The sequence below is a fragment of the Gadus chalcogrammus genome, chromosome 4 (assembly GCF_026213295.1).
Source record: "Gadus chalcogrammus isolate NIFS_2021 chromosome 4, NIFS_Gcha_1.0, whole genome shotgun sequence".
NCBI classification, from domain to species: Eukaryota; Metazoa; Chordata; class Actinopteri; order Gadiformes; family Gadidae; genus Gadus; species Gadus chalcogrammus.
Window position 1 is genome coordinate 33,851,334 of NC_079415.1, and position 27,351 is coordinate 33,878,684.

At 38.6% G+C, this 27,351-nt stretch overlaps 1 protein-coding gene and 2 long non-coding RNA genes across 17 annotated transcripts; 2 read left to right on the forward strand and 1 right to left on the reverse strand.

Moving 5' to 3' along the window:
• Positions 1 to 11,273: 11,273 nt before the first annotated feature.
• On the reverse strand, positions 11,274 to 26,365 carry LOC130381415 (uncharacterized). Of its 9 annotated transcripts, none has more exons than XR_008895386.1 (12): positions 24,729 to 26,365; positions 21,403 to 21,441; positions 18,732 to 18,810; positions 18,536 to 18,647; positions 18,324 to 18,443; positions 18,056 to 18,202; positions 17,886 to 17,933; positions 17,709 to 17,762; positions 17,258 to 17,592; positions 16,848 to 17,007; positions 15,213 to 15,316; positions 11,274 to 13,479 (listed from the first exon to the last, which is right to left on the reverse strand). XR_008895386.1 is itself a non-coding variant. In XM_056589042.1 (12 exons), the coding sequence occupies exons 1-12, from the start codon at positions 24,785 to 24,787 to the stop codon at positions 13,438 to 13,440; spliced, it is 1,290 nt and encodes a 429-aa protein (XP_056445017.1). In that variant the 5' UTR covers positions 24,788 to 26,365; the 3' UTR covers positions 11,274 to 13,437. The 9 variants fall into 9 exon arrangements, 3 of the variants coding, with proteins under 3 accessions (XP_056445017.1, XP_056445018.1, XP_056445016.1); XR_008895390.1 differs by having other exon boundaries at positions 17,258 to 17,448; positions 17,542 to 17,762; XR_008895389.1 differs by having other exon boundaries at positions 17,258 to 17,448; positions 17,542 to 17,592; positions 17,709 to 17,933.
• On the forward strand, positions 12,854 to 19,527 carry LOC130381454 (uncharacterized). 7 transcript variants are annotated; one of them, XR_008895406.1, is made up of 5 exons: positions 12,854 to 14,401; positions 14,664 to 14,851; positions 16,025 to 16,098; positions 16,882 to 18,455; positions 18,957 to 19,527. It is a non-coding gene; the product is annotated as an uncharacterized LOC130381454 (long non-coding RNA). The 7 variants fall into 7 exon arrangements; XR_008895405.1 differs by having other exon boundaries at positions 18,982 to 19,527; XR_008895401.1 differs by having other exon boundaries at positions 16,879 to 19,527.
• On the forward strand, positions 19,659 to 26,229 carry LOC130381457 (uncharacterized). Its single transcript, XR_008895413.1, has 4 exons — positions 19,659 to 19,899; positions 20,056 to 20,222; positions 20,316 to 20,402; positions 24,746 to 26,229. It is a non-coding gene; the product is annotated as an uncharacterized LOC130381457 (long non-coding RNA).
• Positions 26,366 to 27,351: the final 986 nt, after the last annotated feature.

Here is a 27,351-nt window from a genome sequence, read left to right on the forward strand (position 1 = left end):
AATATCCCAGTTCGAATCAATGCACATAATGTTTTAAAGAAGGTAAATTCATACATACCCTGATCTGTTGGTGATGTTGAGGGTCTTTCCTCTTTACCATCCACATGTACATCCACAGAAACTGTGATTAAAATGATAATACAATCAGCCTTTCCTTAGTAAACTAAGTGGTATGTTACAGTCAAACTAAATGAGTAAGTTCAAACATGAGAACAAACTTGAACCATCAGGATTTCAAATACCTATGTGTACAGCTGAAGCTGAAGCCTGGCTCTCATCCTCTGACTGACTGCTCTGCCCCGGCTCTATTTTGGATTTCTTCCTTATGAAGAAATCCTTAATATTCTGACCTCTTTCCATACTGTAATAGTCCCATAATGCACGACATTCTTATATGTTGTACAATAGATAATTGTGCATACACACGAATGATATGGATGTTACACGGGTCTAACATAACAATGTTACGCAGTACAGAATAGCTAAATGTTAGCTTTAGCATCGTTGACAGTCAAAAACAAGTGTTTGCTAATGAGATGAGATGATGACAGCCTTGTGCCAATTACAATAAAAAGAAATAAAACAAGACAGGATAAACGTTTAGCTTATTACCGTTACAGCTTTTAACTACAGGCACAGTAAGTGTAGTGAAATGTAGGTTACTCACATCTTTCTCGACGACGCTCCAGAAACGTGTTGCTTCCATAGACAGTTTGTTTCACGTGTAGGTTTGCTCAAACTTCTTATTCTTCGGGACTTTTTTTTTGCAGGCTACATACTACTTTAGCGCATCTCTGCTGCCTCTCAGGTTTGAGAAGGAACTGCAACTCTAAACAAGCTTCAAGTTTACATTCAGTGCCGTGAATATTGGGGTGGCACTTGGGGTGGCCAATCAGATTTCAGGGGTGGCCCGTGCCACCCTAGGCCACTCCCTGAACACGCCAGTGGGTCTCACAGGAATCTGTGAAATGACTACGGACGAATAACTCGAAATCCGTGGACACATCACGGAAACACGCCGATTTCCGTGATGTGGCCACGGAATTCGCTCCAATGCAAGTTAATGACGCTGATGTTCCGTGGCTCACACACGGATCCCCGTTTCAACGAGCGAGTCGACCACGGGGGCTTAACTCAAAACCCGGGGTGGTCTCACTGAAACACTTAAATTGTCCTTGTTGTGTCCATGGAAGTTGCTCCAATGCAAGTAAATGACAATGATATTCCGTGGCACACACACAGATTCCCGTTTCAATCTGTGTGTGTGCTCCCGTTTCAATCTGTGTGTGCTACATTTGACCACAGCGGGGGCTTAACTCAAAATCTGTGGTGGTCTGACGGAATCACTTCAATTGTCCGTGATGTGGCCACGGAATTTGCTCCAATGCAAGTAAATGACACTGTTATTCCGTGGCTCACACACGGATATCGGCGTGTTTCCGTGATGTGGCCACGGATTTCAAGTTAAGCGTCATTTCACGGATTCCTGTGAGACCATGTTGAAAAAAACATAAGGGGTAACACTGTTGTTTTTTATTGGTCGTCATGAAAAAAAACAAAAGGGGGAAACACTGTGTTTTTTGTTATCGGTCGTCATGAAAAAAAACATAAGGGGTAACACTGTTGTCCAGGTCAAATAAAATATAAGGGGTAACACTGTTGTCCTGGTCAAATAAAATATAAGGGGTAACACTGTTGTTTTTATTGGTCGTCATGAAAAAAAACATAAGGGGTAACACTTGTTTTTTATTGGTCTTCATGAATAAAACATAAGGGGTAACACTGTTGTTTTTTATCGGCCGTCGTGAAAAAAAACATAAGGGGTAACACTGTTGTTTTTATCGGTCGTCATGAAAAAAACATAAGGGGGAACACTGTTGTTTTTATTGGTCGTCATGAAAAAAAACATAAGGGGTAACACTGTTGTTTTTTATTGGTCGTCATGAATAAAACATAAGGGGTAACACTGTTGTTTTTTGTCGTCATGAACAAAAACATAAGGGGTAACACTGTTGTTTTTTATTGGTCGTCATGAAAAAAACATAAGGGGTAACACTATTGTTTTTTATTGGTCGTCATGAAGAAAAACATAAGGGGTAACACTGTTGTTTTTTATTGGTCGTCATGAATAAAACATAAGGGGTAACACTGTTGTTTTTTGTCGTCATGAACAAAAACATTAGGGGCAACACTGTTGTTTTTTATCGGCCGTCGTGAAAAAAAACGTAAGGGGTAACACTGTTGTTTTTTATCGGTCGTCATGAAAAAAACATAAGGGGGAACACTGTTGTTTTTATTGGTCGTCATGAAAAAAAACATAAGGGGTAACACTTGTTTTTTATTGGTCGTCATGAATAAAACATAAGGGGTAACACTGTTGTTTTTTGTCGTCATGAACAAAAACATAAGGGGTAACACTGTTGTTTTTTATCGGCCGTCATAAAAAAAAACATAAGGGGTAACACTGTTGTTTTTTATCGGTCGTCATGAAAAAAACATAAGGGGTAACACTGTCGTTTTTATTGGTCGCCATGAAAAAAAACATAAGGGGTAACACTTGTTTTTTATTGGTCGTCATGAATAAAACATAAGGGGTAACACTGTTGTTTTTTGTCGTCATGAACAAAAACATAAGGGGTAACACTGTTGTTTTTTATCGGCCGTCATAAAAAAAAACATAAGGGGTAACACTGTTGTTTTTTGTCGTCATGAACAAAAACATAAGGGGTAACACTGTTGTTTTTTATCGGCCGTCATGAAAAAAAACATAAGGGGTAACACTGTCGTTTTTATTGGTCGTCATGAAAAAAAACATAAGGGGTAACACTTGTTTTTTATTGGTCGTCATGAATAAAACATAAGGGGTAACACTGTTGTTTTTTATTGGTCGTCATGAAAAAAACATAAGGGGAAACACTGTTATTTTTATCGTCATGAACAAAAACATAAGGGGTAACACTGTTGTTTTTTATTGGTCGTCATGAATAAAACATAAGGGGTAACACTGTTGTTTTTTGTCGTCATGAACAAAAACATAAGGGGTAACACTGTTGTTTTTTATCGGCCGTCATGAAAAAAAACATAAGGGGTAACACTGTTGTTTTTTATCGGTCGTCATGAAAAAAACATAAGGGGGAACACTGTTGTTTTTATTGGTCGTCATGAAAAAAAACATAAGGGGTAACACTTGTTTTTTATTGGTCGTCATGAACAAAAACATAAGGGGTAACACTGTTGTTTTTTATTGGTCGTCATGAACAAAAACATAAGGGGTAACACTGTTGTTTTTTATCGGCCGTCATGAAAAAAAACATAAGGGGTAACACTGTTGTTTTTTATCGGTCGTCATGAAAAAAACATAAGGGGGAACACTGTTGTTTTTATTGGTCGTCATGAATAAAACATAAGGGGTAACACTGTTGTTTTTTGTCGTCATGAACAAAAACATAAGGGGTAACACTGTTGTTTTTTATCGGCCGTCATGAAAAAAAACATAAGGGGTAACACTGTTGTTTTTATTGGTCGTCATGAAAAAAAACATAAGGGGTAACACTTGTTTTTTATTGGTCGTCATGAATAAAACATAAGGGGTAACACTGTTGTTTTTTGTCGTCATGAACAAAAACATAAGGGGTAACACTGTTGTTTTTTATTGGTCGTCATGAAAAAAAACATAAGGGGTAACACTGTTGTTTTTTATTGGTCATCATGAATAAAACATAAGGGGTAACACTGTTGTTTTTTGTCGTCATGAACAAAAACATAAGGGGTAACACTGTTGTTTTTTATCGGCCGTCATGAAAAAAAACATAAGGGGTAACACTGTTGTTTTTTATCGGTCGTCATGAAAAAAACATAAGGGGTAACACTGTCGTTTTTATTGGACGTCATGAAAAAAAACATAAGGGGTAACACTTGTTTTTTATTGGTCGTCATGAATAAAACATAAGGGGTAACACTGTTGTTTTTTGTCGTCATGAACAAAAACATAGGGGGTAACACTGTTGTTTTTTATCGGCCGTCATGAAAAAAAACATAAGGGGTAACACTGTCGTTTTTATTGGTCGTCATGAAAAAAAACATAAGGGGCAACACTTGTTTTTTATTGGTCGTCATGAATAAAACATAAGGGGTAACACTGTTGTTTTTTATTGGTCGTCATGAAAAAAACATAAGGGGTAACACTGTTGTTTTTTATTGGTCGTCATGAATAAAACATAAGGGGAAACACTGTTATTTTTATCGTCATGAACAAAAACATAAGGGGTAACACTGTTGTTTTTTATTGGTCGTCATGAATAAAACATAAGGGGTAACACTGTTGTTTTTTGTCGTCATGAACAAAAACATAAGGGGTAACACTGTTGTTTTTTATCGGCCGTCATGAAAAAAAACATAAGGGGTAACACTGTTGTTTTTTATCGGTCGTCATGAAAAAAACATAAGGGGGAACACTGTTGTTTTTATTGGTCGTCATGAAAAAAAACATAAGGGGTAACACTTGTTTTTTATTGGTCGTCATGAATAAAACATAAGGGGTAACAGTGTTGTTTTTTGTCGTCATGAACAAAAACATAAGGCGTAACACTGTTGTTTTTTATTGGTCGTCATGAATAAAACATAAGGGGTAACACTGTTGTTTTTTGTCGTCATGAACAAAAACATAAGGGGTAACGCTGTTGTTTTTTATCGGCCGTCATGAAAAAAAACATAAGGGGTAACACTGTTGTTTTTTATCGGTCGTCATGAAATAAACATAAGGGGTAACACTGTCGTTTTTATTGGACGTCATGAAAAAAAACATAGGGGGTAACACTGTTGTTTTTTATTGGTCGTCATGAATAAAACATAAGGGGTAACAAGGTTGTTTTTTATTGGTCGTCATGAAAAAAACATAGGGGGTAACACTGTTGTTTTTTTTCGTCATGAAAAAAAACATAAAGGGTAACAAGGTTGTTTTTTATTGGTCGTCATGAAAAAAACATAAGGGGTAACACTGTTGTTTTTTATTGGTCGTCATGAATAAAACATAAGGGGAAACACTGTTATTTTTATCGTCATGAACAAAAACATAAGGGGTAACACTGTTGTTTTTTATTGGTCGACATGAAAAAAACATAAGGGGTAACACTGTTGTTTTTTATTGGTCGTCATGAATAAAACATAAGGGGTAACACTGATGTTTTTTGTCGTCATGAACAAAAACATAAGGGGTAACACTGTTGTTTTTTGTCGGCCGTCATGAAAAAAAACATAAGGGGTAACACTGTTGTTTTTTATCGGTCGTCATGAAAAAAACATAAGGGGGAACACTGTTGTTTTTATTGGTTGTCATGAAAAAAAACATAAGGGGTAACACTTGTTTTTTATTGGTCGTCATGAATAAAACATAAGGGGTAACACTGTTGTTTTTTGTCGTCATGAACAAAAACATAAGGGGTAACAAGGTTGTTTTTTATCGGCCGTCATGAAAAAAACACAAGGGGTAACACTGTTGTTTTTTGTCGTCATGAACAAAAACATAAGGGGTAACACTGTCGTTTTTTATCTGTCGTCATGAAAAAAACATAAGGGGTAACACTATTGTTTTTTATTGGTCGTCATGAAAAAAACATAAGGGGTAACACTGTCGTTTTTATTGGACGTCATGAAAAAAAACATAAGGGGTAACACTTGTTTTTTATTGGTCGTCATGAATAAAACATAAGGGGTAACACTGTTGTTTTTTGTCGTCATGAACAAAAACATAAGGGGTAACACTGTCGTTTTTATTGGTCGTCATGAAAAAAAACATAAGGGGTAACACTTGTTTTTTATTGGTCGTCATGAATAAAACATAAGGGGTAACACTGTTGTTTTTTATTGGTCGTCATGAAAAAAACATAAGGGGTAACACTGTTGTTTTTTATTGGTCGTCATGAATAAAACATAAGGGGAAACACTGTTATTTTTATCGTCATGAACAAAAACATAAGGGGTAACACTGTTGTTTTTTATCGGCCGTCATGAAAAAAAACATAAGGGGTAACACTGTTGTTTTTTATCGGTCGTCATGAAAAAAACATAAGGGGGAACACTGTTGTTTTTATTGGTCGTCATGAAAAAAAACATAAGGGGTAACACTTGTTTTTTATTGGTCGTCATGAATAAAACATAAGGGGTAACACTGTTGTTTTTTGTCGTCATGAACAAAAACATAAGGGGTAACACTGTTGTTTTTTATTGGTCGTCATGAATAAAACATAAGGGGTAACACTGTTGTTTTTTGTCGTCATGAACAAAAACATAAGGGGTAACACTGTTGTTTTTTATCGGCCGTCATGAAAAAAAACATAAGGGGTAACACTGTTGTTTTTTATCGGTCGTCATGAAAAAAACATAAGGGGGAACACTGTTGTTTTTATTGGTCGTCATGAAAAAAAACATAAGGGGTAACACTTGTTTTTTATTGGTCGTCATGAATAAAACATAAGGGGTAACACTGTTGTTTTTTGTCGTCATGAACAAAAACATAAGGCGTAACACTGTTGTTTTTTATTGGTCGTCATGAAAAAAAACATAAGGGGTAACACTGTCGTTTTTTATTGGTCGTCATGAATAAAACATAAGGGGTAACACTGTTGTTTTTTGTCGTCATGAACAAAAACATAAGGGGTAACACTGTTGTTTTTTATCGGCCGTCATGAAAAAAAACATAAGGGGTAACACTGTTGTTTTTTATCGGTCGTCATGAAAAAAACATAAGGGGTAACACTGTTGTTTTTTATTGGTCGTCATGAATAAAACATAAGGGGAAACACTGTTATTTTTATCGTCATGAACAAAAACATAAGGGGTAACACTGTTGTTTTTTATTGGTCGACATGAAAAAAACATAAGGGGTAACACTGTTGTTTTTTATTGGTCGTCATGAATAAAACATAAGGGGTAACACTGTTGTTTTTTGTCGTCATGAACAAAAACATAAGGGGTAACACTGTTGTTTTTTGTCGGCCGTCATGAAAAAAAACATAAGGGGTAACACTGTTGTTTTTTATCGGTCGTCATGAAAAAAACATAAGGGGGAACACTGTTGTTTTTATTGGTCGTCATGAAAAAAAACATAAGGGGTAACACTTGTTTTTTATTGGTCGTCATGAATAAAACATAAGGGGTAACACTGTTGTTTTTTGTCGTCATGAACAAAAACATAAGGCGTAACACTGTTGTTTTTTATTGGTCGTCATGAAAAAAAACATAAGGGGTAACACTGTCGTTTTTTATTGGTCGTCATGAATAAAACATAAGGGGTAACACTGTTGTTTTTTGTCGTCATGAACAAAAACATAAGGGGTAACACTGTTGTTTTTTATCGGCCGTCATGAAAAAAAACATAAGGGGTAACACTGTTGTTTTTTATCGGTCGTCATGAAAAAAACATAAGGGGTAACACTGTTGTTTTTTATTGGTCGTCATGAATAAAACATAAGGGGAAACACTGTTATTTTTATCGTCATGAACAAAAACATAAGGGGTAACACTGTTGTTTTTTATTGGTCGACATGAAAAAAACATAAGGGGTAACACTGTTGTTTTTTATTGGTCGTCATGAATAAAACATAAGGGGTAACACTGTTGTTTTTTGTCGTCATGAACAAAAACATAAGGGGTAACACTGTTGTTTTTTGTCGGCCGTCATGAAAAAAAACATAAGGGGTAACACTGTTGTTTTTTATCGGTCGTCATGAAAAAAACATAAGGGGGAACACTGTTCTTTTTATTGGTTGTCATGAAAAAAAACATAAGGGGTAACACTTGTTTTTTATTGGTCGTCATGAATAAAACATAAGGGGTAACACTGTTGTTTTTTGTCGTCATGAACAAAAACATAAGGGGTAACAAGGTTGTTTTTTATCGGCCGTCATGAAAAAAACACAAGGGGTAACACTGTTGTTTTTTGTCGTCATGAACAAAAACATAAGGGGTAACACTGTTGTTTTTTATCGGCCGTCATGAAAAAAAACATAAGGGGTAACACTGTTGTTTTTTATTGGTCGTCATGAAAAAAACATAAGGGGTAACACTGTCGTTTTTTATCTGTCGTCATGAAAAAAACATAAGGGGTAACACTATTGTTTTTTATTGGTCGTCATGAAAAAAACAAAAGGGGGAAACACTGTTGTCTTTGTCAAATAAAATATAAGGTGTAAAACTGTTGTTTTTTATTGGTCGTAATGGAAAAAACCATAAGGGAAATAATAGAAATACACACATACTTTTTAATGTCATTTTTATCCTCTTTATTGATGATTGATTATTATGTATTGTCATCGCCTCAGTGGTGCAGTGGAGAGAGCAGTGAGCTAACCCCCTGGAGACCGGGGTTCAAGTCCGGTTTACGTCCTCTGTTGGAAGACACTTATTTCCATTTCATGCGAATTATAACGTAGCGATAGTATAACCATTGTAACGACTTTGTTCAGTGTCGTGATGGTGCATTGATTAGTTTGGAGGTTCACACTCTGAACAGCTCAGGTTCGGATCCCCGCAAAAACGTCGAAACATTTTTTTTTTATCGTTCGTCATGAAAAAAAACATTAGGGGTAACACTGTTGTTTTTTATTGGTCGTCATGAAAAAAAACATAAGGGGTAACACTGTTGTTTTTTATCGGTCGTCATGAAAAAAACATAAGGGGTAACACTGTCGTTTTTATTGGTGGTCATGAAAAAAAACATAAGGGATAACACTTGTTTTTTATTGGTCGTCATGAATAAAACATAAGGGGTAACACTGTTGTTTTTTGTCGTCATGAACAAAAACATAAGGGGTAACACTGTTGTTTTTTATTGGTCGTCATGAATAAAACATAAGGGGTAACACTGTTGTTTTTTGTCGTCATGAACAAAAACATAAGGGGTAACACTGTTGTTTTTTATCGGTCGTCATGAAAAAAACATAAGGGGGAACACTGTTGTTTTTATTGGTCGTCATGAAAAAAAACATAGGGGGTAACACTGTTGTTTTTTATTGGTCGTCATGAATAAAACATAAGGGGTAACACTGTTGTTTTTTGTCGTCATGAACAAAAACATAAGGGGTAACAAGGTTGTTTTTTATTGGTCGTCATGAAAAAAACATACGGGGTAACATTTTTTTTTTTATTGGTCGTCATGAAAAAAAACATAAGGGGTAACACTGTTGTTTTTTGTCGTCATGAACAAAAACATAAGGGGTAACACTGTTGTCTTTGTCAAATAAAATATAAGGTGTAAAACTGTTGTTTTTGATTGGTCGTAATGGAAAAAACCATAAGGGAAATAATAGAAATTCACACATACTTTTTAATGTCATGTTTTCCTTTTTATTGATGATTGATTATTATGTATTGTCATCGCCTCAGTGGTGCAGTGGAGAGAGCTGTGAGCTAACCCCCTGGAGACCGGGGTTCAAGTCCGGTTTACGTCCTCTGATGGAAGACACATATTTCCATTTCATGCGAATTATAACGTCAAGTATAACCATTGTGACGACTTTATTCAGTGTCGTGATGGTGCATTGATTAGTTTGGAGGTTCACACTCTGAACAGCTCAGGTTCGGATCCTCGCAAAAACGTCGAATCATTTTTTTTTTATCGTTCGTCATGAAAAAAAACATTAGGGGTAACACTGTTGTTTTTTATTGGTCGTCATGAAGAAAAACATAAGGGGTAACACTGTTGTTTTTTATCGGTCTTCATTAAAAAAACATAAGGGGTAACACTGTCGTTTTTATTGGTCGTCATGAAAAAAAACATACGGGGTAACACTTGTTTTTTATTGGTCGTCATGAATAAAACATAAGGGGTAACACTGTTGTTTTTTGTCGTCATGAACAAAAACATAAGGGGTAACACAGTTGTTTTTTATTGGTCGTCATGAAAAAAAACATAAGGGGTAACACTTGTTTTTTATTGGTCGTCATGAAAAAAACATAAGGGGTAACACTGTTGTTTTTTATTGGTCGTCATGAATAAAACATAAGGGGTAACACTGTTGCTTTTTGTCGTCATGAACAAAAACATAAGGGGTAACACTGTTGTTTTTTATCGGCCGTCATGAAAAAAAACATAAGGGGTAACACTGTTGTTTTTTATCGGTCGTCATGAAAAAAACATAAGGGGTAACACTGTCGTTTTTATCGGTCGTCATGAAAAAAAACATAAGGGGTAACACTTGTTTTTTATTGGTCGTCATGAATAAAACATTAGGGGTAACACTGTTGTTTTTTGTCGTCATGAACAAAAACATGAGGGGTAACACTGTTGTTTTTTATCGGTCGTCATGAAAAAAAACATGACGGGTAACACTGTTGTTTTTTATTGGTCGTCATGAAAAAAAACATAAGGGGTAACACTTGTTTTTTATTGGTCGTCATGAATAAAACATAATGGGTAACACTGTTGTTTTTTGTCGTCATGAACAAAAACATAAGGGGTAACACTGTTGTTTTTTATTGGTCGTCATGAAAAAAACATAAGGGGTAACACTGTTGTTTTTTATTGGTCGTCATGAATAAAACATATTCAACTGTCGTTTTTATTGGTCGTCATGAAAAAAAACATAAGGGGTAACACTTATTTTTTATTGGTCGTCATGAATAAAACATAAGGGGTAACACTGTTGTTTTTTGTCGTCATGAACAAAAACATAAGGGGTAACACAGTTGTTTTTTATTGGTCGTCATGAAAAAAAACATAAGGGGTAACACTTGTTTTTTATTGGTCGTCATGAAAAAAACATAAGGGGTAACACTGTTGTTTTTTATTGGTCGTCATGAATAAAACATAAGGGGTAACACTGTTGCTTTTTGTCGTCATGAACAAAAACATAAGGGGTAACACTGTTGTTTTTTATCGGCCGTCATGAAAAAAAACATAAGGGGTAACACTGTTGTTTTTTATCGGTCGTCATGAAAAAAACATAAGGGGTAACACTGTCGTTTTTATCGGTCGTCATGAAAAAAAACATAAGGGGTAACACTTGTTTTTTATTGGTCGTCATGAATAAAACATTAGGGGTAACACTGTTGTTTTTTGTCGTCATGAACAAAAACATAAGGGGTAACACTGTTGTTTTTTATCGGTCGTCATGAAAAAAAACATAACGGGTAACACTGTTGTTTTTTATTGGTCGTCATGAAAAAAAACATAAGGGGTAACACTTGTTTTTTATTGGTCGTCATGAATAAAACATAAGGGGTAACACTGTTGTTTTTTGTCGTCATGAACAAAAACATAAGGGGTAACACTGTTGTTTTTTATTGGTCGTCATGAAAAAAACATAAGGGGTAACACTGTTGTTTTTTATTGGTCGTCATGAATAAAACATATTCAACTGTCGTTTTTATTGGTCGTCATGAAAAAAAACATAAGGGGTAACACTTATTTTTTATTGGTCGTCATGAATAAAACATAAGGGGTAACACTGTTGTTTTTTGTCGTCATGAACAAAAACATAAGGGGTAACACTGTTGTTTTTTATTAAGCCGAGGCTTCCAGCCATAGGACGTGACGGGACGGAGGCAGAACCACCCATGGAACCACCCCCACGCGGACATTTAACACACACACACACACTGATCGTCCTCCTAGCCTCCTCCTAGCCTACTTTTCAATAAAGTCACACTGATTATAATAACACAAATTTAATGATTATATTTCAAAAGTATAACATTTATTTTAGTAATATCCATTCCTCGTTGTTATCTGTATATATTGTCCTTTACTGCACCATTTATTCTGGTGGGGGGTAAATCGATCTATTTATCTATCAATCCAACACATTGTATATTTTTTAATAGTCCGCTGGTGTATTGTCAGAAAAGCACGGAGGTTTTGTCACAGTTTAACCTCAGTTAAACTCACAATACCAATGAGTATTTCATCCCTGAGGAAAGGATTAAACACATTGTGGCTAGACTCTAGCTCTTAAAGAAATAAATTGTTTATAACTTAACCTTTTTATCTGAGTTATAGACAACACTGTTATAAATGTAGCATTATGTATTGTTATATTATCCATGATTTTTTTTTTGTCCTGTCCAAGATTCGATGACCTTTATTTTTTTAGTTAATGTGCTGTTGCATGTCTAAGCCAATAGATGGCAGTGTGGGCTAAATGATGCAGTTCTGAACAATTTGGGGTATATTAAATTTCCTTTGGCTAATTTTCACTCAAAAATGAACATATTTCCCCCGTTTTTTAATGACACAGTTACTGAAACACATTGGTCTTCAAAGTCAACAATAGATGGTAAATATAGAAAATGGATACAAAAAATTGTGAAGACAACTAAAAAGTGAACTTCAAAACAAATATTGTCTTATTGATATCGGAATATTGTATCAACATACCTTTTATAAAACTAGTACAAGTACAACGTGTACTAGACTAATTCTCTGAGAAACAGACCACTATTTCGGGAGCACTGAACAATGTCGCCTCACTTTCAGGGAGGCCCATCTATCAATCTATATATATATATATCTCGTTTAGGATCTATTTTCTCAAGAACATCACTCTCAACAGACATGCTTATCATGCTGCGCACCATTACAAGCCTCTGCAGACTAAAACATGAAGCAATTCAAGAAGAGGCATAGATAGAATCGCCTTGTGTCATCATCTAATCTCAACTGTCATCTAATACGGTCATGTGGTGCCACCAAGGAAGCATCCTAGGGCTTTATATCAACGACATGGAGTCAGCTTGTACCTGCAACCTCTATCTTTATGCAGACGATTCAGCCCTCTTAGTCTCTCATCATGATAAAACTGTGGTGGAGAGTTTACCAAGTTCAGAGCTTCAGAAGTTCAGAAGGCTACATCCCAGCTAACGCAGTTACGTCGCCGCGACGTCGCGGTTACGTAACTTTATGACCAAACATAGGTTGCCGCAACGTAAGTTTCAACGTTGCCGCGACGTGCGGGTGAAAGACGCGATCACGTTGCCGCAATGTATCTTGGCGACGTTGCTCGTCCGTAACTGCCACGTCCTGGCGACGTCGTGGCAACCAAAATACATACTGGCGACATTTATGCAACCTTCTTCAAAAAGGTTGCCATAACGTTGCCATAACGTTGCAAGGACGTTCTTGGCGACGTTGCTCGTCCGTAACTGCCACGTCCTGGCGACGTCGTGGCAACCAAAATACATACTGGCGACATTTATGCAACCTTCTTCAAAAAGGTTGCCATAACGTTGCAAGGACGTTAGGGCGGATCTGCATGGTGCAGTCCTCATTTGCCCTTTATAGAACCCACAAAATCTAGTCTGAAATCTACAAGCCACATAAATATTTTACCTACATTTTGGCTGGTGGCTGTTGCTAATGTGGACCCCAAGCCTATTCAAAAGACAAGACAGTACACTAACAAATATCAATTTATTATATTTTTATTTCAAATAATTTTGAATTCAATTTTGGGGATGTTCTTCCGCCTGCCGTTCCATCCGACCCTGTGAAGAACAAATAAAAGAGAACACGTGAGTGCATTTATATTCATTTTACATTCAGTCAAATGTCATTGTACATTTAGTCAAAACTTAAATATGTTATGCCGAGGTTACGCTAGACTCGAGCGTGAGCACGTTCTAGATAGCAGCCCAAGTGGCTATGAAAGCTAAGCATTGCCGGATAATGTCTAATAGTAAGAAGACGGTAGACGGGGTCTGGCATTGCGGACGTTGCGCCTAAACAACGTAAATATTCATCCTGGAAACACGAAGTCAAGCCAACTCACTTTGCACTACAGCTGCAGGAAATGCATTTTATAGTTCTTATGTTATTTAATTTAAACTTTTTAGCGTGTAGTTGATCAATGTATTAATCCTGCAGTGTATTTTACACCAATACCACACCAGGAATGGGGATCATTAGCGTCATCATGCGTTGTGTTCGTCAAAAGGCTCTAGAATATTTAGTTGCCGGTAGATCTGTTCGGGATTTAGTTGTTGAGCGAACCTTGTATTGCAACGGAGATTTGTTAGTGAACGTGTTATCCCTGTGTAACAGTGTAAATAATTACTTTCTTTTATTTGTTAAATTCTGTTAAACTTGGGACTCCAACCAATATTTTATATTTTATTCTGAAGGTCCACGGCGGAAGTTTGTGTTTGAAAGTTCAGAAGCAACCAAGCTTACGTTGTGGTAAGTCGCCGTTCTGTCCGCTTGTAAATAAAGTTCACTTATAAATGCAAACCATGTAAAGAACGATGTTTAAAATATAGCATAACATGTAAAATCTAATGTTACATGTTGTAAGGCGTTTTGTTGGTTTGTGTGTGATGTTTGAGGAGTTCTTGAGCACGAGGTTTATGTGACATGTGCGCGCTAATGCGGGCCTCCTCTTTTATAGTTGTGTGTTGTCCCATGTTGCAGGTATGTTCACTTAATGTTTAGTTTGTAAATACCACTATACGATCACTTAATGTTTTTTGTTGTAAATACCACTATACGATCATTTGAAGTTTGTGTTTGAAAGTTCAGAAGCAACCAAGCTTACGTTGTGTTCGAACGGACTATGGCTGAATATATATATATATATATATATATATATATATATATATATATATATATATATATATATATATATATATATGTATATGTGTGAACACTGGTTGTGTGTTGTCCCATGTTGCAGCTAATAAACCAGTCCAGTGCTCAACCCAACCTGTCTCCGTGGGTTCAATTAAGAAGCAGAAGAGCTGCAGTGTACCCAAGGTCACATCTGCTCTATAAGGTGTCCGGCCGCCATCCCCTATTCACGTGGTTTTGTGTATTGGAGAACCTGCTCAGCAAGCTGCAGTCTGCAACTTCTGCGGGAGGCATGTAAGTATACAAAAAATATTCTCTATAAGCTTCATTGGTTGACTGGCTAACTACTAGTTAAAACGAGCAGTGTTGGTATGGAAACGGTGGTGCTATTGTGTTTTCTCTGCAACAAGTTCTAGCTTGTTGCAGAAAGGTGTTTCGCCCAGAGTTGGTGTCGAGCCGCCTCAAAGGTTAGCCTTGTTTCGCTTGAAGAGTTGTAACCACGTCTTGTAAACAAGCTTAAAGAGTAGGACATGGATCTGCATATCATTTTGTGGTGGCGTACAAAAATATGATAATTGTTCCCTAATAGTCAGCATGTTCAAATAATTTATCTGGAGGGATATCGATTGCATATGCCTCTCTCGTTTAAACTCACCTTCAAACTTTTGGAGTGGGCTGAGGGGGCATGTTTCAAGACCTCTGCCATCAGAAGCTCCACCTCCTTCTCTTCCAGCCCCGGCTTCCATTTCATGATCGCCTCTGTAATTAGATTGAATTTGTGATCAAAAGTTAGGCATGTCACCAACACTCAGGGGGCACATTCTCAAAAAGGTTTTTTCCTGAAATCTATTCATCTCTGGAGGATATTTTTGTGTGATAGTAAGTTGGAACTTGTTGCTTTGTGATTTCATTCATTAAAAATGAATGGGATTGTATGGATTCAGATTAAGTACACAGCTAATACATTTTGGTCTGTATAATAGAAAGAAAACTGATCAACTGTGAGGACAATAAAGATATAATTTTTTTTAAATAATTTTTTCTGCAATGATGCAAACCAAAATACGACAGTATAATTCATACACGTGTATATTAGTTATGCACTTCTTGCATCTGAATCCAGACAATTATGCAATATAGCATGAGTGAGAGTGGGGTTGGTAATGGATAGAACAACACCGGTGTTGTTCTGCCGTAGCCACGAGGACTTATACAACAACTCCACTGTCAGCTAATTCACTTTAAATTGTATTAAAATGTCAGAGGGGGGATGTCCGAGTGTTAGTGAAGACCCCCTGTGGCTCATGGACTGTATAACATAGTTGTGATGCAACAGGAGATATGTCTGAACAGTCTTTACACTTAGCCTCTATCTGTACCAGCTGCATGCCTCTGTCAATTGTAACTGCATGATGTGTACAGATGTATGATGTCAAAATGACTTGCACTATTTTAATTCCCCATCAGGTACTGTTGCATTTCAGCAAAAGCACAAGGGTGAAAGTCTTTGGTCCCCTTCAACTCCTGAGCAACAACAGCAGGTAATACATAAAAAATATACCAATGATAAAGGGCTTTCTGTTGAAGAAAGTACACTCAATATATGAATAAATAGATGTGATGCACTGAAAGCATTCCATTAACAACACATCCTACAATACAAAGACAAAAAAGCAGCCAGCTTGTCACGGTACCAAGGTCAGTGATAATGAGGATAGGGATGGGCATTCGATTAAATTGACCACACTGACCACTTTTGTAACTGCCATATATACAATACACTCGGATTGCATGATAGGAATATATATATTCCGATTAGAAATCGAATCGGATCAGAAGTGTCCATGTAAACGCGGCTAATCTAAATATAATTCTCTGATCGGAATAGAATTCCATGTGGAATAGAATAGGTGGTGTAGTCGGCTATAATCGACATCTATACACTTATTCCGATTAGTTTGGGGTGGGTGCGGCTACTTTTTAACTTGGAGAGATGGCATCAGCAGTTGCAGTAGTTCGCAATTGGTCCGTCTGTATTTCTCTGCTGAACAACAATACGAATGGTAATTGTAAAAAGACACACCGTGTGAAGATATTTTTTAGCATTAGTTTTATCGATGAAAAATGTACGTCATCGACGAAATTCTTAATGATCAATTAGTCGATCGTCGATTAATCATGCCCATCCCTAAATGAGGAGTCTTTGGAAGAAACGGATCACATCAGCTAAAAGGTGTAGAAAAATAGCTGAAACAGCTAAATAGATTTGTTTGCACATATTTAGACTTACGTTTGATGGTACTGCCCACTGCTGTGCCAAGCAGTGGCATCTTCCCCTTCTTTCCCCTAAGGCTGTAGCTGCTCCAAACAAAGTTTGAGGCCACAGAGCGCAACACCCTCCTCACACACTCCCCAGGATTGGACCCCCCAACTAGGCTCAGATGGGAAATCTAAGGAAATCAAACAACCATGGTTAAGGCAAGTATTTGCATTGTATTTTTCATGTGGTGTTGGTGGTGTTTTCTTTTGAGGGGGGCGAACCAAATTAAGGTATTTGAAGATGGACTGCTCATCTCTAACTACTTAGCTAACAACAGGGAACTAAAGATGAAAAAAGCTCAATGGCAGGGCCATGTGGCACACTTGGTGGCATGTGTACAATATAGCCTAAAGTCACTTCACCATTATTCGTACATTTACCATTTTTTTTGTGAAATCTCTATTTTTAAGGTGCTCCTCGAGTTCCTGTAGTTCGGCCTGAGTTTGCGCCTGCAGTAACTCGACACTAGCTTCCCCAGGGTCCCCATGTCGATTTGCCCGTAGCAATAATAGAGCCTCTCTCTGATTCTGCTCAACAGTCTCAAGCCTTCGGAGCAGAACCTCCAATGTCGCTGTAAAAAAAATATGTTGAGATCAGAGGAGTGTATTTAGTAGTATTTGGTGTCATTTGCATACAGTGCAATACAGTTCAATACATGTATTACCGTTGATATTCTTTGCCCAGATTGGTATGGTTTCTCTCTCTCTTCGGTCACCTAAGTAATGTGTATAAAGCATAATGTGTAGGGTTAGTATAGACAGATGACTGTCATAACCTGTTGATAAGAGTTACTAGTTTGGTTTTAACCACCCTCTCCACCCGCCACTTTACCGTCCCCAGTAGAGATAGGCAATGGCGTTTCAAATGAAGACGCAATCGAATCATCTGCAGGAAGTACAAAATAATAATTCAATGTTTTTTTTTTGGTTTCAAACTCTTTGTTGTCTTGGCTCATAGAATTACTGTTATGTCATCATCATTCGTCATCATTACCATACATAACTTTACCATCATTTTCTGTAAAAACGTCTCTTGCCGGTGAAGGAGGGGAGTAATCTACAGAAAGAACAAGATAAGAATTTAGGTTATGTGTTTTTGTTTCGAAACATAGTGTCTTCTTGACTTCTATGCAATTATTTGTATTTGTTTTTAACCATCATTCCCTTGCAAAACTCTACCGTCATCAGTCACAGGGGGTGAAGATATTTGTAGTGCGCTACGCCGTGGAATGGGGGATTCTATCTGGGGTGGAGGAGGAAGGGAAGTCCTGAAATAGGGACCTTGTCCTGCCTTTTTCCCATTTCGTTTCTTTGTTTTCTTTTCACCTGAACAGAATTATATTAGCCGAAAGTAAATAACAGTGTTACATGTTTACACATTGTTTAGAATTGCTGCTTGCACTTTTAACACTAAGTTAATACAGTACACAAGGATGTGCAGATATACCGGTGTGAATAAATTTTTGGGGTTTGACTATGATGCGCCTCCCTGTGTCCTCATTTCCTGTCTCCACACAGGACTTTGTCTCCGCCCTCTTGTTCCTCCTGACGGCCTGATCCCAATCATCTAAACAGTCAGGTGGGCCAAAACAATTAGAAATTACACTCTTTTAAATGTGTTGCATGTCACCACTTGTTATTTGTCGCCCATTAACACACCTGTTGAGGAAAATATTTTTATTGGCCTTTTTAGCCAGGTTTTAGGATCGGGCAAATCTTTGTCCTTTGCCCTCTGTGTGGGCTTGTGGAGTGGCCAGTAGCTGCATGTCTTCTGAAATGGAAAACAAAATAGTTTTGCAGAACTTGCATAGAATTTTTGAAATGATTGACATAAAGGTTTTTCGCATGTACTTACATCTCCCTCTTTTATAATCCAATTACTGGCCACTATGCCAACAGTCCTTTCCCCCAAAAATTCGACGATGCTATACATTCTGTAATCAAGAACAGAGAGGTTAATTTAATACAGTAAAGAATAATTGTGTCTGTACAAGAAATTGCAATGATAATACACTGAGCAAAATACAACATACTGCAATGTCATGAAGAATGGCCATGAAGAGGATTTTTTCCCCCACAGGAATCTTGATTGCCTTTCTTTTCAGGTTGTCATTTTGGATCCATCTCAAAACGGTGTCATTGTTCTTGTACTTCAGTACTCCGATTAATGTGGAGTCACAAGGGACACTGAAAAGTGGTTCTGGGTGGTGGTATACACGGCAAAGCTGGCTTCCGTCCCTCTCCTCTATGACCTCGCAGCATTCGCGGCGATTCAAAATAAAAGAAGAATTGGACCTCTGCCTACCATGCTCCATTGACTGTCCAGCGCATTCCTCAAGCCTTTTCACCACTTGTGACAGGGGGCATCTTCCACTCCTTACCATCCTCTTTATTTTCTTGAGACAATTTTCAAATTTAAAAGCGCTACAATTGTCCAATCCTCCAAAGGTCACGGCATCCTCCACAATGTGCAACATTGAGTGCACGTTGTAGACCAGAAACTGGTTACCATAAAGTTCTCGGCCTCTCTCAACAAAGAATCGGAGGAGATCAGCAGCATATCTCCAGTGTTGCTCGACCAATGCTGGACTTACAAGTATGTTCATTGCCACACTGAATGTCATGAAGTGGCTGAAAAATTCATCTTTAAGGACCCCCTTCGGCACAATCTTTCCTGTATATAACATAAACTGCCTATGTTCCGTTGCCTTCCATCTCTCAAGCTCTTTAAGATCTCACGGTTTGCGAGCGAAGCTGGAAGGGATGTGTGGACGGAGGTTGGTGAGCCTGCTGCTGACCTCCTCTATTTGGGTTGCTGACATCTTCAGGCCCTTCACTCCTCTGCACCACATGAAGAGAAGCCTCTTCATGACACCCAAGCATGCCTGGTGCATGTAATCGATGGGAAATGCACTGATCATGTTTATGGGTAAATCCAAAAGCGGGGTGCTGCCATGATGATGCTCGCCCTGTGTCTGTTGGCGGAAGGAGTCGTCACTACGAGCCACCACCTCTGTGTCTTGGTAAGTAACCTTCTCATACCACTCACCCCTCTGCACACACCGGTCACACCCATAATAGCCTGTGCAAAGTTTAACATTCTTCACAAAGGCCTTTGCAGGAGCATCGCACACAAAACATAGAATGTTGAATTGTATTGTTTTGTTCCTATGTTGCAGGCCACTGGACAGGAGGTTGTTGACATCCATCACCATGTCTTCCAGGAATTCCAGATTCTGTGGTTTCGAACCTCCACAAGTAAGGGTGATAGGGAAGACTGACACTGGTTTTAAATGGACAGCACAAAGGATGGGCCACATTGTTCTTCCTGAGCTCTTAAACAGAGGTAGCCCATCTACGTTGAAGGAAAGGTCAACACAGTCGGGGACCTGGTCTGCTGGGTATCTCAATAGAGTCTGTTGCAATTTGTCCTTGATAGGAAAATGGACATACTCCATACACCAGACTTTGATGTGATCCTGACCTCCCTTGGTGTCTTCAGGAGTGTCCTGGTGGTGGAAGGCAGGTCAGTGTGCCCGTGACCTCTCAAAACTTTCAAAAGGTCATCAACAGCATTGTGTTTCACCTGAAACTGGCAAGCCCAGCTAGCGAGGTCAGATGCGAGCGATGCCGGACGCTGGTCGGACGCCTCCAGGTCATCCCCAAAAACCTCTTCCTCCTCATCATCAGAGGGATCAACATCCATCCAGTCATGGAGGTCATCCTCCAAAGCAGAACGATCCTCAAATGACTCATCCAAGTCCAAGGAGTTGTCCATGTCACCAACAGGCGCAAGAACACCGGATGGACTGCTGGACAAGCTGGCATCAGCCACATGGTGTTCTGTGACACAAACACTGGCAGTGCTTTCAGCTATCCTATTCATCACTTGTTTAGCAGATCTCCATGAACGGAGGTACTGCCTTGCCCGTAACTGTTTTTCCTCACTCATCCTGTTAAATAAAATGTTTCACATTTTAACGTGTGATTGAGGTTTCAATACAATCTAGCCATAAACTGTCTTATAGCAGGCTTCAGACCAAAGATTTGTGATGCAAATGCGAGCTTCAGACCAAAGATTAGCGATGAAAATACATGCAACAGGGTTCACACCCATGCAACTTCTATCAACATCACCACCGTTTCCATAACGACACCTTTACTATACCACTTGTTTTTACTAACTAGCTTGCTGGTCACGTTAACCAATAAAGCTGCAGCATACTTGGAATACTTGTTACGCGACTGATGTTTTGCAAACAGTAGCGTTCCTTACGCAAAGTGGATAATTATTTTCTCCTACTCTCCTAATAATATCGTGAAGCCTCTGCTGGCCTTGACTGACGTGAGTGGCAAGACGTCATCAGCACTGAAGTAAAAGTGTTCTAAAACCAACTGTCTTATGACGACTTGCAACGTTCAATTCACACTGCTGCAACTTCTATCTACAACGGTTTTGTTACGTTGCATTGTGAATCTTTGTTCTGAATTGGCTTTTCAAGGCTGACAAGGCTTTATACACATACCTGACAAGAATGAGGTCAACGGGGACTGGAGGGAATGATCTATGATGCAAAAAGAAATGCATAGGAAATTAATGTAATTGTGTTAAACTTTTAAACAGTACAGTTCATGATACATATACAGTGTGAAACAGTACAGGACTAGGCCTAGGTTTTGTGCAGGTAAAGAAGAAGATGGGAATTTGTAAATTCATCTTAAATCAAAACTGAAAGGTCCTACAAAACATTGGGGTTTAAACACAGGTGGTTTAATGGCACCATATTCTGGATTTGCATGACCTTTGTATTGCAATTGCAAATTGCATCTCTAGTTCAGGATTACTATTATTAGCCTATTAGTGATTGGTGGATTTCTTTAAAATTGACTGACAACAAGTGATCTCTGGTCGATTTTTATTTCATTTTTTAGAACTTGACGTCACACAAGCGTCAATCGAGTACTCGTTCATATTTCCTCCTAGACTGGGTATGATATTTTTTTCGTAGGATAAGTCCCGGATTCTCGCCTCTGATTGGCTAGAAGGGCTCTCCTTTAAATCGTGTTTCGATTAGTCCTAGATGTTTGCGGGAGTTTATGGTAAGGATTAGGGGTTAACCCATTTGAACTACGCCAGTTGATCGCGCCTCTTGTGCTGATTGAAGAAATTGACGGCAGCCTCCCCAGACCGACGCGCAATCTACGATTGCCAGGCTAATTTCCTCCTATTCCCGCCAACACTTCACGGTGGGGACCCAGACCTACTGATACGTGGTCGTTTTCGCTTGAAATCCTCAATAAGGTAAATTAAGATTACCATTGGTGGCATTTAGTCTGCAGAGAGAGGGACACATAGCTAACCAAATGCTTATGAACTTCTTGCAGTTTGGTACAACACCTTCTGCCAACTGCTACCTATTAGATTTCGCTACCTACTTCGGCGCATGCGCATGACATGCGTAACATTGTAAAATACATACTATACCCCTGAAATCTCCAATAAAGACATTTTAATACAGCATACAATTATGCTCCCCATATTCTTATGTGTCAGTTAGCGTATGTTAGCGTATTTCATCTGTAGACCAACTGCCTCTATCAAACGATGCTCCCACTACAGAATCACGTTATTGTACACCACTAACCCCATGTATACTGTAAGAATATGGGGATGATAATTTGATACTGTATTATTATAACGTCTTTATTGGAGATTTCAGGGGTACTGTATGTGTATTTTACACCAATACCACAACGCGGAATCAATAGCGTAATCATGCGCATGCGCAGAACAGACCAGGAAGCACAATATGATAGAAGAAATTGGTAGAACACCCTGCTTGACGGAGTAAAAGAAGACATGGCGAGGAACGGAAAGCTACGGTATGTAGATATCATTTGCTTAGACAAAGCTGTTTTTTCGCGCCTTGTGGTACTAGCACTACCATTGCAAGCTCGTGCAACAGCCCTATAGTTAAAACAAATAAATGCAACGTTACGACTGCACGCGACATAGGCGAGTGCCTCTGCCTCTTTGTTGTTTCCCGCCCGATTTCGTCGATATTAGCAAGTTGTGGTCATTGCACATCCAAAAGGCAAGCCAAATTAATGCCATCTTAAAACTTAAAAGCCCGTTAAATCATAATTTACCCTGAATGACAGGATAAATGTGACATCAAGTTACAGAGGCTACAGCTGGCTCACAATGGCATTTTATAGCAATGCCGATAGCCCCATCGGCCTGTTAAGTTGGCTAAGTAGCCTGCTAAAGTTTACACTATTCTTGCTGTCTTCATCATACTTCGTGGTGTTGACTTAAACAATTACTACACTTGAGTATTAAGTGTAATTTGCCTCTGCCTATAAACACATATCATTTGAGTAACATTAGTGTATAACTAGCTAGTTCATTAGCTATTAGCACCGCCCAGCTAACGCCTGGGTATCGTTGTCATGGTAGTACTATAGCTAATTTAAGATTTAGCGAATGTCATCGTTATCAGAATGGTCTATACTACTAACATTAAAAATATAAACATTGGAAATAAATAGCTACTTCAAATTAACTTACCTTACCTAATAATTCTAGTAATAATATATTTTCGAAATTCTTCTGTATTCTTCTGTATTCTATCTCTTTTCTCTCCTGTCTCAAAACCCACAAAGACAAATTTGGAAGTACAGGGTATTTAACCGTCTTTATTGCACGAGACCTCTAACTTTGGAAGTACTGGGTTTAACTGTCTTTATCGCACGAGACCTTTAATGCCTGGTTCTATAAACGCCATCACATTCGCGGGGGCAGTATGGCCCCCTTGCCAGCGGTACCTTTTGCACAACTCATAATTTGTTGTGTAATCTACGGCTGTTCTAACAGCAATACAAAATCATCACTTAGTTTTTATGGCATACCAACCAACAGTGAGTAAACGGGAAGGGACAGAACCTGAGGATTTGAGCCAGCGTTTCAACCTTGTTTCTGTTCCAGTGTTCCTTTTGCGTCACGTTGTGTGATGATATAATATACAAACCCAAGTAGGCCTATTTGGGTTTATAATACAGTAGGCCTATATAATAAATGATGGGGTCCTTCAGATGAGATTTAAAAGTATTGAGATATATATGGTATATTGTGGAAAAAAATATCCCTCATCGCACAGCCCTACCAACGTGTGCCCTTCTGTGGATTAATTGGTTGTAAAACAGGGAACGAAAAAGCTTGAACTGATAGCAAGATCCAGTATGAAATTAAAGTTTTAATTTCAGACATGTTAGATATCAGCCTTTAAGGCATTCTGTTATTCAATTTCATTTTAGTTCAATTCAACCACACAGAATAGACCATCATATTGCAATGTACTGTGTAAATGCAAAAAAAAAAAATACAATTATTAAAATAAAACGTTGACATTGAGATTCTTATTTCATGGTGTCATAAATTATAACAATAGAATTACAACAAAACAACAAACTGTAAAAGAAAGTGTGGAAATGGCGCCATCGAAAATCTTTTTTTCTTTTTTATATTTTAAAGCAAAATAAGATTTAGGTAAGCATAGACATCGAAAAGGAAAGCTTGCATTAACAATGTTTGGTCTCCTCTTTGCCAAGTATTGCAGAGGGCAGCATGGCCATTACTTGGTCCCTTCTCACATCTTGTGCAGCTGTGAGCTACAGGCATAAAATCAAGACCGATTTGGTCAAACTCAGTAAACTAGACACCATTGTTCTTGTATAGCTGTCCTCACACACTTTTTCATTTCGCTTGATATGTTATTCAACTGCTGTGTGTGTGTGTGTGTGTGTGTGTGTGTGTGTGTGTGTGTTTGAACAGAAAGTATTAAATTAGTACCTTTTTTCTTTTTCCAGGGACCGAACTGAAGACGCTGGGATCCACCATTTAAGAGACATCCGGAATCAACAGGACATCTTCACAACCCTGACTCGGCAGCGACAGTTGAGCCAGCCTCTCTGCAGCTTAAGGACAACTTCAGCTTGATCGAAAACTGGGGTGCAATTCGTATAATAATAGGATAAAAACACCAGATTTGGTGTTTTAAGGTTTATTAGTCTGAGGTTTAATTAATGTATCAAAGCAACACAGCACTCGTGATCGTGGGGTGGCTATCTGGGCCACTCGACATCAGAACCTTGAGTTTGCAGCCTCAACAAAACACCCGTGATTATATCATTGCCCAACCCCACTCTCACTCGCACAATTTCAAATTGCATTGATGACCTTATTTCAGCCTTGGTTACCGAATACTAAGATTAAACTCAGGTTGATTGTCAGTTCAGTCTTATCCTGTGGGTCAGGCACTGCTGTTATTTTCTTGTAACTTAAAATTGCACTAGACAGCATTAATATTAGTTTGGATTGGATTCTGATTAGCAGTCACTGCTTTAGCTATACTCTCCACCTCAGCCTCTCCACGGCCTTTATGCTCAGTCCTGGTTGACCAATGTAAACCTTCAATGTGGTTTGTTCACTTGAATCCGTGAAACGCATGAATTGTACTTCAAATGTTTTGTTAATAGAAAGAATTGTCGTGATTTGGTCCCTGTATATGCATTTGAAATAAATGATTCATCAATTCAGTATCTGAATATATTTCATTTCTATTTTTCAACAGGGTCAGAGTTTGTGGAAATGAGAATTGTTATGTAGTTCTGGATGGTCAACATAGTTGAGCACAAATATTTGTTGTGGGAATTGAGTCATCACTAAGTAGTAAATAGACAATAAAAGTGGTGACATTTTCTGATTTAACCTAATATTTGTGTTGGACACAAACAGCCAGTGTAATTCTGAAGTTTGATATCACGGTAAGTAAATGACCACACCACTACGTAGCCGTGACATTACTTGCATTACCAAGTGGCAACGTTAGCAAATGACCACACCACTACGTCACGGCAACGTTATTAACAGTACCAAGCGGCAACGTTAACAAATGACCACACCACTATGTTGTGGCAACGTCACTCACGCTACAAATGGGCAACGTTAGCAAATGACCACACCACTACGTCGCGGCAACGTCACTCACGCTACCAAGTGGCAACGTTAGCAAATGACCACACCACTACGTCGCGGCAACGTTATTAACAGTACCAAGTGGCAACGTTAGCAAATGACCACACCACTACGTTGTGGCAACGTCACTCACGCTACCAAGTGGCAACGTTAGCAAAATTACCAAGCCACTACGTCGCGGCAATGTTATTTGTTTACTTTATGGCAACTTCCTGTAGGCAACGTCATGGCGATGTTGCCACAACGTTGCCAGGAGGTAATGTTGCCATGACCAAATGGCAACGTATAGGCAACGTTGCCGTATGGTCGTGTGTTAGCTGGGATGGCCGTCTGAAAACAAGCTGTCCCTCCATTTAGGTAAAACTGAATCAATACTCTTTGGATCAAAAATCCAGAGAGAGAGAGAGAGAGAGAGAGAGAGAGAGAGAGAGGCACAGAGAGAGAGAGAGAGAGCGAGAGCGAGAGCGAGAGCGAGAGAGAGAGAGGCCTCTACATGTTCCTATGCAGTGTGTGGATCTCTCAGTACTCCCCCCACGACTCTCTCCTGCTCCCTCCCCCCTCTCTTCCCTCCTCCCTCCTCCCTCCCTCCTCCCCCGTCGAGGAGAACGGGGGAGCTTCTAAACACAAGGGGTTCACAGGTGGGGCTATCGAGCTAGCCCATATTTAGAAGTAATAGAAGGTATAATATGCCTTCTATTTCTAGATCTTCTGACTAAGTTGAGGGTACTTATTTGTAAGTACCCTAAACTTAGTCGTTGACTTTCACTCGATGCTATTCACTGACAGAAAAAAAATAAAGTATTATTAGTATTATTGTATGCACTGCTGTTCATAGACTAGCTCCAGCGCTCCTTGCTGCGTTTCTAAATGGTAGCAACTCACCAGGACTCTTCACCAACTCTCCACTCATTCTCCTCTGACCATGCGTTTATTTGTCTTTGACGGCCATCGGCTCTCGGTATTTCCTCATTTGCCCTCTCACGTCTAACCGGTTCGAAATGATATGGCTGTGGGCCATCATAAATGTTGACGGTGGGTCTTGCCACCTCTTCCCCGTTAGACGCCATAGTGCTAGTTATAGTATGCGTCTACCTCAGGTGACGTCATCGCCGAATTGCGTAAAAAATAACCGTTACTAAACAAAAACTACAAAAACTGGACTTTAACACCATTTGAGACATTTCTAACTTTATATACATATTTTGAGTGCTTTATGTACCCATTAATCGAAACTTTCGGTTAACCTGCTAACCTAATATTATCCCTTGATGCAATGTGTCAAACGCTGTAAAAAAAAGAGTTATCTTTCACACCATTCATTGGTATCTTTTAGACTTGAAGTTAACATGATAAATTGATCATGTTTTCGTTTAACTTTCGTTAGACAAACATGGAGTGAAGGGTGACCAATGCTAGGAATCTTCTGACTCTGTCCCAT

What these genes read in the sequence shown, in the direction of transcription:
- LOC130381415 (XM_056589041.1), bottom strand. Translation starts at nt 24,787, where the DNA reads ATGTCTCTTAAATGGTGGATCCCAGCGTCTTCAGTTCGGTCCCTGGAA. An exon ending in CGTTTTTACAGAAAATGATG is followed by an intron (nt 17,763 to 17,885) that starts GTAAAGTTATGT and finishes TACTTCCTGCAG; the next exon opens with ATGATTCGATTGCGTCTTCA. An exon ending in CTGGGCAAAGAATATCAACG is followed by an intron (nt 17,449 to 17,541) that starts GTAATACATGTA and finishes TTTTTTTTACAG; the next exon opens with CGACATTGGAGGTTCTGCTC.